The sequence below is a fragment of the Falco biarmicus genome, chromosome 4 (genome assembly GCF_023638135.1).
Source record: "Falco biarmicus isolate bFalBia1 chromosome 4, bFalBia1.pri, whole genome shotgun sequence".
Lineage (NCBI taxonomy): Eukaryota > Metazoa > Chordata > Aves > Falconiformes > Falconidae > Falco > Falco biarmicus.
The window spans coordinates 40,235,848-40,248,470 of NC_079291.1; the positions used below are offsets into that span (position 1 = coordinate 40,235,848).

The 12,623-nt window shown below is 35.6% G+C and overlaps 1 protein-coding gene across 1 annotated transcript in view; it reads left to right on the plus strand.

Annotated features, from left to right (window-relative positions):
* STAM (signal transducing adaptor molecule) overlaps positions 1-9,684 on the plus strand; it is a 35,804-nt gene extending 26,120 nt beyond the window's left edge. The window contains exons 11-14 of the mRNA XM_056336127.1: positions 673-727; positions 1,065-1,218; positions 3,246-3,421; positions 4,583-9,684. Coding sequence (XP_056192102.1) covers positions 673-727; positions 1,065-1,218; positions 3,246-3,421; positions 4,583-4,832 — 635 coding nt within the window. The 3' untranslated portion in view covers positions 4,833-9,684. The remainder of the gene's footprint in view (positions 1-672; positions 728-1,064; positions 1,219-3,245; positions 3,422-4,582) is intronic.
* Positions 9,685-12,623: the final 2,939 nt, after the last annotated feature.

Genomic DNA, 12,623 nt, shown 5'->3' on the forward strand with positions numbered 1-12,623 from the left:
TTGCTTGACGGTTATGTGATCCTCCTGTCCTTGTGCTGAAGATTGGCAGGAGGGTGCATTTTTGTTTATTTTAATGCTTTTCCATTCTACTTCTGGTAAGTTTTGGTGTTGCTTTTTGCTTGTGTCAGTGGTTTGAATAAGCCCCCTTCCCCCAGTTAGGATCCCAGTGAGATAGCAATGTGCTGTTAGTGTCTTTGCAGATGATTTGCATCATTGCAACCTGTTTTCCCCATCATTGTTTTCGTAGATAGTCTTTTTGTACTAATGTTGGTTGAGCACATGATTTAGGTTGCAGTGGTGAATTTTCTTCCTTGAAGAAGAGATCACCTTTCAGATTTGCCTGAAATTTTTTTTATGCAAAATAGTTTCAGCTTTACACTCCCTGGATGTTAAATGTCTTTATTTTCTGTGGGTTTATTGTCGTTTTAGATACTGTACTTTTTAAACTGTACCACTACTGAAAACTTCAGCTGAATGTCATTCTTAAATTGTTCATGACACTACCTCTGTTACTATAACTTTTTTGGCATATAGATTATAGTAGTGATGTAAAAAAAAGTTAAGACTAGCATCTACACATTTCTGTCATAATTTTTTTTTAAAGTTGCCTTCTGACTTTGCAATATGGAAATCTTTATTACTCTGATATATTTTAATGTCTTTCTGTTCTAGCAATGTGCCACCAGATGGGACCTCTCATAGATGAAAAGTTGGAAGATATAGACAGGTAAAAAAAGTCATGTGTTTTGGCTCAAATGAAAATTAATTCTTAGAAATACCAGTGTTGTTACTTAATGATATGTTAATCATTTCTGTGAATATTGGCAAAGAAAATAGGTGTGTGTATTAGTATCTTCTCATCTGGGAGGAGGTCTGAATGTTTGTTTTTCCCAGTCACACAATATTTTATAGTATTGTACCGTTTGACATTCTGGCATTTGTCAGGCATTACTTCACGGGCAGTAAGAATAAGTTGCTTGTCACATCTCATGAAAGTTCCCTGTATTATCTGTTCTGTACTGAGGTTATCTAAATTGTAGAATAAACTAAGATGTGTTTTCTAGGAAACATTCAGAACTTTCAGAGCTCAATGTTAAAGCAATGGAGGCTCTTTCTTTGTATAACAAATTGATGAATGAAGACCCAATGTATTCTATGTATGCAAAACTACAAAACCAACAGTATTATATGCAGTCATCTGGTGTTTCTGGCTCTCAGGTATGTATGTAACCTTTAATAGCCATTAACATTATCAAGTACATACTGAGCTATGGTTGATTTCTTATAAATTATTAGTGGTAAGCAGTTTTTCATGAAATAACTTTTTTACAAAACTTGGTTAAATATTTTTTTACAGTATAGTTCTCTACATTACTAAAATAAATATGTACTGATATTTAAAGTATGGTGGAGCTTGTTGATTGCAGATAATAATTCATTTCCTATTTCTGCCCTTCTGTTCCCACCCCCCTTGCCCCCTGAGTTGGAAACTTCTTTTTATGATCTTTGTTACCGTAATGCTAGGTTAAAATCATCTTGCTCCCTCACAGATAAACTCAAATGAAAAAGCAGTATTTCCTCTCAACACAGTATGTTAAAAAAAAATAAGTTTGTTTTCAGCTGCAAGCTTTGGGTATTCTCCTTTTGCAGGTTCGAACACCTCTAGTTCTTTTCGCTTCAGTTCTTTTAGACCAAGGAAAAAGCCCATTCCGTGCTTTGAGTTGCACATAAAATTAAAAATTAAAGCTGCTCGGGTAAAAAAAAGGAAAGTAAAAAGAACAAAAGCAGTACAATTCCTGTTTAAGATTATGCCCTCCCCACCCTAAAATCAGTCTCTTCTTTTAGTTTCCTTTTTTGGAAATATCAGTAGGAAGCATTTAACATTTAAATTACTGAAGTTAAAATTTATAGTTCTTTCATGACAGCATTTCCATGTAATTGGCCATTCTCTCTGAGTAGGTCTTTTGGCCTTTTTGTATACTATGGTATTTTAAAAGGTCTTTAAAACATTTAGATGTTTAAATCCACAGTCTAATGCACACTTGATGTATTCTTTTCCTTCTTATAGGAATATGTAACATTTCAAATTGTTTTTTCAATAAATTACTTGCTTTTTGAGTGAGTAAAAAAAAATAATTCAAGCCAATTTATTAGTACCTGTGCAGTATTATATAAACATTGAAGAAAATTTAGTTCTTTTAGCTCCCTACAAGTACGTACTTTGTTTCAGTGTGTTTTAAAGAAGATGATGTATACTTTTACAGTGTCATTAAGAGGAACATTGTCTTCTGTTCATATGTGATAAGCAATCATGTCGTGACCCTACCAAATAATGTTAATGTTTTATAAATGGACATGTTTCTGGGGTTTCTTAAAGGGAAAAACTGGATTTGGGGATGAAGATGGGCCAGTAAGTTCTGAAAAGCTAGGTAGTCTCTGCCTTTTCTGTCTTCTAAAATTCTTTTGCAATATTGATAAGCCTTCTATGAATATGTCATCTGAGATTCATGGATCTTAGGACAGAAGAGCTGTATATCATAAACTCAATGAACTCAGTTGTGCATGAGACCTGGTATCTTCTAGTAATTTGGGTTGTCAAATAATTCATGATTGAACGAAAGTATAGGGTTTAGAAATTTAGTCTTGATGTAGAATACTGTTGACACATCTACTAGCAAGCTTTTCCTCTAGTTAATTGTAAAACATTACCTTATTTTCAATTGAAATTTTCATAAGACCTCTTTTTCCCTTCTGCCCCGCTCAAACAATTTTACAGTGGTAGTCTCAACAGTTACATGAAATGACAGATTAACTAATGATACAAAAATGCAATTGGTTTTCCATTTTAATGATTCTACTTGGTGAAAGTTATCTGGACATCAAAAAGTATTCTGCTTTGGACTGCTTGTTGTTGCATAATTTAAATTCTCTGGTATTTTCATTCAAAAGTAGAAGCTTTTAGCTAGCATGAGTGATGGTCATTAAAATACAAGCTTGGAATACAAGTTTTCCAGTAAACTATTTGACCTTTTCGGTACTGGAGCCTGAGATTACAAATGTAAATAGTGACCTTTGAAAAGCTGGCAATTTTTTCATACTGCAGCACTTAATAGAAGACAATCAGTTGCTTTTTATTAAAACATCTGTAATAAAAGTTTTGAGAGGCTGCCTTTAAGTTCTGAAGTCAGATATTAAATAAATGTTCTTCTATTTTATTTTTAATATTTTTTTATTTAACTTCCTAGGTCTATCCGGGGCAACCTCAAAGTAGTGCATATTTGGTGGCAGGGAGTGCACAGATGGGCCATCTACAAGGCTACAGTCTTCCTCCTGAACAGCTCTCCTCTCTCAGCCAAGGCACAGTTACTCCATCTGCCAGCTCCATACTGCCTGGTCAGCCTGCACAGACGTCTTACACAAAGTAATTTTAAATATTTTCCTGTTCAAGTTTAAATCAATTTAAACTTCAAGGACTACAGATAGTATTTAAAGGAAACTTTTTTCATACAGAAATATAATTTTAAACACAAATGAAAGATACTGCAGTGCAATTATTTCCAATGTGTGTGTTATTGGTGTTGTGTATATGGTAAAAGTTCCTGACAAACTTCAAACTTTTATGTTGTTTTTATAATTTTATCTAGTTTTAAATTTTATATGTAAGAAATACATTATTTATTTATATCTATATTTTTATATAAAATAAAAATAGTAGAAAATTATATAGATATGATGGATAGGGTTTTTATTATTATTTTTAATATAACTTTTAATACACATCTCATGATGAAAATCATCTGCTGCTCTGGCTGGCTGGCTTTACATAATTTCTGGGATAGTGCATATCGTGTTGTTCTTTTTTCAAATATCTTACTGTGGAAGCATGGGGAGAACTCTGCTGACTTTGGAAAATAAGTGAATAGGGCTATGAATACTTACCAAAGCTTAAACAGCTTCCCCATATAAAGGAGCCACAAGTGGCTTTCTATTTTGGGTAGATACCCAGAGATGCTAAGATTTGGCTAAGCTACTGGTATTACAAATAAGTTTTGAATTGACCTTAGGAAAAGATTAGGGTATTTTGGTTTTGTTTGCTTGGTGGTGGGGTTTTTTTGGTGGCTTTTTTTACTCTCTGTATAAAGTAATTTTATTTTATGAAGTTGAGATAAACATCCGTCTTGAGTTATCGAAGTATTTGTTAGTCTCAGTCCCCCAAAGTTACTTATTTGCAGTGGTAAGACATATATTGATATACTGAGCTTCTGCATAATTCTTGTTTTGCTATTTAAAATGGTTGGTTGGATTTTGTTTTTTTCCATAAGCAGAATGGAAAGTAGATGGGGCTCCATGAAAGTAAAGCAAAGTACAGATTCACAGGGAGGTGTGTTTAAATCTGAGGAGTGTGTTTGAGTTCTAATTGGAAAATTCATTGGCTACAGTGTTAAATATGCAAGGTGTCCAGATTTAGGAGGATTTTGTGTGTATGTAAAGAACAGCTGAAGCAGTGATAAAGTGTTGCTGTTCTCTTGGTAAATGGCTTGTTAATTCAACTTCAACTTATTTATTTTTTTTCCCTCCCCAGTGCAATGGTTGGCTCTGTTGCTGGAAATACTTACTCTAACCAGGCTTCAGTGTATAGTCCGCCACCTGCTACTGTTGATGTTGCTGCTTATCAAAATGCTGGAACTAGTATGTCCCAGGTGCCAAACTATAACTTAGCATCAACACCTCTGCCACAGACAGCAGGCAGTCAACAAACACCTCCACAACAACCACAGCCTCCAACACCTCAACAACAACAGCATAGTTACTCACAGAAGGCTCTGCTATAGGATCCAGGACTTCTGATTCCTAATCTTCTGTAACCTCTGCTGAAGGCAGTTGGCAGTTCTATGAGTTTCTTCCTTTAATCTCTTCAACTTTGTTTATCCTCAGCTTAATAAGAATCTATCTTGGTGAACAAGTTCAATTTGCACTGACTTTTTAGGATTTTTTTTTTTAATTTTGCAGAGGAACAGATATATTAAGGACATTTAATTCCTTTTAAAATGCCTAAAAATTGGTACAAGATTATTTATGTCTGGTAAAATTGGCTAGTCTGTGAAAACTCAACACTTGCAAACTGTTGTGGCATATATGTTATGTACATATAGTGTGTGATTGCAATAGTGGCCATTTTGTATAGCTATGGTGATCATGTGAATATATTTAACACAATGTTTAAAAATAATTTACTATTTTATTTTAATCATGAACTGACAACCATGTTTCATAGTTTTGTCTAGTTTTATGACAGATGTGATGTATTTCTGATAATCCTGCATATCATGGTTACACTTACAAGCTAAGATCTATATATGAATTTACAAACTTATCTGAGTCTAGGTTTCAATACTTTTTGAATTGAACACAAGTGTATCATGACTATTAGATGGCTTGTCTACCAAAGTAAACTAGTAAACTAGTAAGTGATTTGGGGGGATAACAGCAAATTATGATTCTGCTTCAGATATAATTAATAACTAAAACCTACTATTCAGAGGCTGCTAAACATATCGTGGGACCATGCAACAGAACAGGATCTTGCATTTTATCATGAGAAGCATGTAATTTATTTTTTCCATGTTGTTTTCTATGGTGAGAACCAGAACTGTATTCTATGTGTGTTGGTAGAGATTACACCAAAGACAGAGGAATTGAGTTGGAAGAGAAACGATGGAGTTTTAAACTGGAACACACAACATGAATGACACTACTTTACTCAAGTCTTCTTAATTAGAACATGGAGAATTATGGACATTTAAGTCACTTTTTGCTGAACAAACCTTCAGGGCTTTATTTTATCTCTTGTGGCCTTGCTTAGCAATTTGTTGTGCTTACTGTTCTTACACAGACACTTCTGCCTTAAACATCTGTTTCAATTTCCAGTTGTACCATTTGAGTTTGTTAGCCCTTCTACAGTATGAATAGTTTATGAGTCATCTTATTTTCATTCACTTTCAGGTTGCTTCGGATTCTCTTCTGCAGCAGCATGCATTAGCCTATTTTAAACCCTTGCATTTCTCAGTAACTTAGCCAGGTGGCTCTTTAAGGCATGATATTTTCTTTCTATAGCTGAGGTGCTGCAAAAGGAACATGGCAATTGAAGGCAGCATTTTAGATATTCTTGTTCAGAGTTTCTTGTACAAAGAGTGTTGTAACTTTTGCATTTGTATTCAATCTCTTAATGCATCCTGGTTTCCTCATCTCTTCCATTGACTCTATTTCCACTTAGAGCAATACTAGATAGCTTCAACATCAGATCCACGTTTTCAGTCTTGTTAGTGTACATGTCAGAAATTGTTTGCTTTTGTGTACTATATTTTAGTGTGATGCTTCTGGAATTAAATGTTGCCATTGTACATTATACTATAAGCTGACCTCAATTATCGCATACACTCCTGCATCTGTTTGCAGTTACCTAACATGTCTTTGTTTCACTGTTTTCATAGACACTGGTGTTTTGCTTTTAACACTTTCAGATGACTACTTTGCATAACTTCTAACTGGGGTGGTTACAACGCGCTTATAGCTGATGTGTTCCAGTCGGGGATGTTCTAGCCAACTGGCAGTTTTGGTACTAGTATCTTCACATATTTTTTTTCTCTAGAATTCTTAAGCACCCTCACAAACTGTCATTACTTCAGCACTTGGTGTCATCAAAAAAGTATGTGGAATTTGAAAGGAAATACTAAAAAAGAAATAATAATCCAAGATACTGTGTCATAGATAATTTTTTATAGATCAAAGAGGTGGTTTTCTTTAGAAAGAGCATGTAGTATAATTTAGATAGTGTTCTGTATACTTTAGGTACCTTATTCCAAAACCAGAGAAGCAATGTGTATGGAAGAGTGTAACTTCTACACAGAATTGTCCAGCTGGCATTGACTATGTGTATTCTTAGGTGGTCACATGTTCCCTGCTAAGGGCCTATGGAATCTCTGTACAGAAATGACTCAACAAATCTATTTTTTGTTACTAATTTATCTTAGTTTTTAAAATTTTTGAAGTAGTCTTTCATTAACACACAGAAATGCTCATTACTGGTTTCTCCTTTGAACACTGAAAACTTGGGTGTATTTTAAGTCTGCTTTCCAACTTATTTTGGGCATTTACCCATCTTTAAGAAAGTCAAAATCACCTTTCTTCGTGTTCATCATGACCAAAACCAACTTTCTAAAATGCAACGCCACTATAAATTCAGTATAATGAAAGCTGTGAAAAAAAGGTGGATGCTTTTAATTTTTATTTTCTTCACGCCTTTGTTAGAGTCACTGGTCTAAGTTATCTCCTGTAACAAGTTGTGAATTTTAGTTGACTTAAAATCTGTTTTCATTGTCCACGGTTGGTGCGGTAGATCACTAGGTGTTAAGGTTCAGAGTTTTAGCAGTTCTGTTGCATCCTATGTTTCCCATTTCAGATGCAATTTTCAGATTAAATTGAATTTGGAGCTGGGTTACTTCAAGTTGATTATTTTTATTTATCAGAAAATATAATTTTGCTTTCTCGCTTGGTTGTGTCCCATGTGCTAGATGCTTTAAAGTGATGCCTCCTCCTACCTTGCTAGATGCTGTCATTGCACTAGTTCCTTCACTCATCCTCTTGTATACTTTCTAAATGATAATTCAGCAATTATATTTGAGTACTCCTCTGCTGGTTTGGTGTCATGAACCTGGAGATGCCATTGCTGGTGCTTCTCTGCTGTGATTTATTCTCAGATTCCTCATGTATGCATTGTTTTGACTAAGTTCACATACATTCTGTCTTACTGTTGAACACTTAGTATTGAACACTGAAATCTGGGTGAGGGGGAAAGTACATGTACAGCTGCTGTATGGGAAAACTTTTTAGCAAATAAAGTTTCAGGAAGTTAATCTATTTGGAAGTTAATAATCCTTGGAAATGCTGTGTTATTCATGTTCCAATAGAAGACCTAATTTTTGAATGTCTTGTTTCTTTACATGTAAATTGTCAATGAAAAGCTAAAATGTTTTCATAATGTTTTATATAACACTTTGTTATTTAACCCTTTTATTAAGGACTACAAAAATGTTAACTTCAGAAGGGTTTTTTTTAGTGGCTTGGTTATCGTGAACTGGAGCAAACTGTGGAAAGTGCCTTCTGTGCATTTCAGTTCTATAAACAAAGCTTGTTTACCTATGTGTATCATCTCAATTTATGTGCACATAACAAAGATGTCAAGACTTACTGTAAAGCATCCCAGGAAAAATAACTGAGGCAGTGTGTTAAAATTTGCTACGCTGATGTCATGGCAGTGTGTTCCACAGTGGGCAGCTGCAGGAACAGTGGCAACGTATTTACCCATCTCTGTTTAGTCACTGGCACCCATGTAGATGTGTGTTTAATGTCACCAGCCAAAGGACATACAAACAGCAGTAAAACAGCAGTAAAAAGGAACAAAATATACAAATTACTGCATGCTTCTCAACAGGTGTGGAACAGCATATTGCCCTCATGGTATAGCTACTGTTCGTGAATTTTGAAGCAGAGGGAGCTGAAATGAATTTGAGTAACCAGAACTTCAGAGAAATCTGTCAGATTGCAAATGCTTAGATGCAACAATGGAGATAAATTTGCTTTTAGTAGCGCGTACATATTTTGCTGACCAAGTCTAGGCTGCTATTATAGTTCTCTGATTTCATCTAGATGGCAGGAACATCAGATTTACACTGGAGAACTGCTTAATACCTCATTCTCCAACTTTTTTAGTATATTCTCTAATATCACCTTATTTTTCACTCATATTTCAAAGATATCTGTGCAGTCGTTAAATATAAAAGTCTTACACCTTGTCTGCTGGATTTCACAGACAGAATGAAAAAGAATATCTCTAATTACAGCAGCTACAATGGCGCTTTGGGTTACCTAACTGCAGATTCCTTTGGAGAAGATGTATGTATCTGTTTTGAAGAACGTGGGAGCATAAGTTTTCCAGTTAAAAACTGGGAGGAGATTTTTTTAAAGAAAAAGGTGAAGTAAAAGTACAAAAAACTGTTGCTAACAGCAGGCAGAATCATTTTTTACTCTGTTATTCAATCTTAGTAAAGCTGACCGACTCTACACTACAGCTAGTCCTTTTTCATTTTCAGCTGCAATGAAGAGTATTAACCTTCATGTGTATACTATCTGACACATATCCAACAAATAAAACATGGGAAGGCCTTGACATTTGGACTTTTTGCTTCAATATGTAAAAAACACTATGTACATTTTTGAAGCCTGTTTCTTAAATAAGGATGTTTGTGTTTAAGAGCATTCCATTTCCTACTATGTAAAATTGCAGATTTAAAGTTCACTTTTCATTCTGCTACCTTGGCAAAAAGGTGGTAGGCGTTTTTGTTTTATCCTGCATGTCCTTCTGGAAATCCAAATAATTTTTGTCTTTGTCATGAAAAAGAAAAGAAGCCTGCTGCAGTCTGCTTTGGTTTTAATAAAGTGTACACAGTAGCGAAGTGCATTTTTGGTTTTGTTTGTTTTGATGCTCCCTTTGATGTTGGCATATGTATATATTTAGATATACTGCACTGTTGTACAAGAATTGTTTTAGTAAATAACACTATTTGTAAAAATTGTTTATTGTTTTTGGTATGAATGCAAAATATTAAAGTTGGAGTATTTAGTTCATTACGCTGCAAAGTCAATTTATAAATTTCATGGAAGAATAATCAGAAAAGGACTTTTGCTGGAAGGACTTGGAGATGCAATAGGCAGGTAGGGAAGAGATGGGGTTGTGGTTGTTCTGGTAGGGGGTTTTTTTGTTTGGGTTGTGGGTTGGTTTTTTTTGGTGTGTTTTTTTTTTTTTTTGGTATGGTGCTTACACATAGATTAGTACTTCTAAATTTTTTAATCTGTCATTAACTCCCTTCAGCTAAAACCAAAGTAATACATAAGATTGTACATCTTATTTCAAGTATGATGCATGTCCTCTTTCTTTTGGTAAGAAATACAGCATGAATATTTTACAGGGGTGGAAAAGAACAAATGAAAACTGTACCTGTATAGTGTAATTATATATGTGCTTTACAGATCAATAAGCAAATACTACTGGCAGCTTGTCAGTTAATTTACACAGTTATTTGACAGTTAATTCCATTTCTGTTGACAATAACACAAAGTAGCATAAAACTTGGTGGTTTGATCTATGTGAGCTGAAGATCAGGCTAAAGCCTGGTTCTTGAGTCCACATTACTGCTTGAAATACTGTTACAGTTGAAACTTGATAGTCTTGAGAGATGTATGCTGTGTTCTTAAAACAATGTCAAACTTTATTGGTTTCTTGCTTAAACCAATGTAAGCATCTGAGATCTCCATGGGACTTGGGGAGCAGTGGGCAGATGATGATCAGTTTGGCCTGTTCTTAGAGTCTCTTCCTAAAAACATGAACCAAACACCTTTAGGATAAGTGATTGTGTGGGCTGTGTGTTATTTAAGTATAATTTCTATGTTTCAAGAGAATATCAATTGAGTTGACAGAATTGAAACTCCTACAGATAGTGTAGAAATGAAACATCTCTGATTTGGGACAGGGAATTAATACTGAGTTTTCTTTACTTCCCTCTCTGTTGGGCAGAGTGTGTTCTGTTGAGATGCCTATGATGTAAATACAGTTTGAGAGTTTGTTCCATAGTGTTTAAAACTTACTGTAAAACCTGCTGCCATGAATCTTGGCAACAGGTGAAAAATAAGCATCAGTGTGTTTAAGGGGATCAAACCAACTATCTTAACTTAAACTTCAATGAACTGGTTCATATGTAATCTCTCTTCATAGCAGTCACTTCATGTTGCATTACGAAGGTGACCTTAATGCATTGTCTTACTATTGCAGCTGCTTTTCAAAATCTTACGCTATTCTGCAGGATCACAGTGTTTGTAAATTTAAATTATCTGGATTATTTTAAGACAAGACCATTCCGATCGATACTGATTGTGATCTGTGTTTTAAGCAGGAAATGAGAAATGAGACATTGTGAGAGCACCTGTGGAGAAACCGATTAAGGCTGATTTGCACTTAAAATTCATATCGGTGCCAAGAGTATTACATGCACAACATGCGATAATACAGAAAATCATATTGGGGGCGGGGTGGGGGAAGGGAAATATATGTATTTCCAGTTGCAGGTTGAGAGCATCTTTAGAGTACAATCTCTTGAGCTGGTATAAAATACAAGGAATGTAGTGATTGTAGCACCTCCTATTTCGCTTTGATTTTGCTTAACCCTGTTAAACATGAGTTTTGAGTCATAGAATCATTTACATTGGAGAAGACCTTTAAGATCATCAAGTCAGCCCTTAACCCAGTTGGTTGTGCCAAAGTCCACCACTAAACCACGTCCCTAAGCACCACATCTACATGTGAGGGGTTTTTTTAACACTTCCAGGTATGGTGATAACACCACCTCCCTGGGCAGCCTGTTCCCATGCATGCACCCTTGATTTCTAAGATCAGTGCAGGCTGGTGTTTATGCCCCGTGTTCCCAAGACGGGTGATGTGTACTGCCTTTGCAATTGTGCTTTGGACCCTCCTCATAGAGGTGGTGAATCCAGCAGGAACATGTGTGGTTGGTGAAGCCTGCCACTGGTGTGACACGGTTCAGTAGTAGAAACTCATTGGACTGGTCAGTGTCCCTATTTACCTTCTCTGGCTACAGGAAGCAAACTTATCAAGAAATGGAACCCTTCAATGTATTCATGCCTGGGCCACTTCATTTTATACACTGTATTCTATAGCACTTTTCTAAGCCTGATTTCCTAATAAGCAAACAAACCTGCCCTGCCTGCTAGTGAAATCACACCGGAATCTATCTCTAACGAGCTGCGATGGCTCGCCCCGATGACTCATGCATCCTCAGGTATTTGTGGATTATGCAGATGTGCTTCCTTTTGGCAGTCGGTGTGTCAGACTGTCCCAAATTTACTGTGCCTCACAAAGGAGTGTGAACATTCAGATCCCTTGGTTTTAATGTCTTTTAGACTTGTGAAAATTTCCCCAAATTAGGATTTTTTTTTGTTCCTCTGGTGACATACTCTTATAGCTGGTGCTGAAGAATTGTGGCAGAGTTCATTTAGGCAAATCCTGCAAGAAACAACCATGTGGCCTAAGGAATATAGGTGATTTGATCATTTACATAAAAACACGGTGGTTCATGTAAGAGCAATAGAAGTCTCAGCTCAGCCAGGGACAGAGAAGTTACGGTTCTTTGGAACTGTGTAAGAACCCAGGGCCAGTACCAACCACCGCACTAAATGTGCTACTGAAACATTCAAATGGATGTTTTCAGAGAAACCATAGGTGTTGTCCAAAAGACTTTTGCTGGGGGTGTGTGTTTGTTCAGAGGGCTCTGTTTCCTCCAGGTGCGGTGAGGAAAAACAAATAGTGAAGAATTCTTTTGCTTTAACAAAGTCCAAAATTGTCACTTTGTGACAAATTTCTTGCATCTTCTGTGGAATCATTATTTATGTTATCTGCTTGTGTGGATAATGACACTCAAGTGGGATTCAGCATTAGTAACTTTTAAAACTTCGCCTGCTTACTTAACTGTAATTTTACTTTGGTAATTTATCTT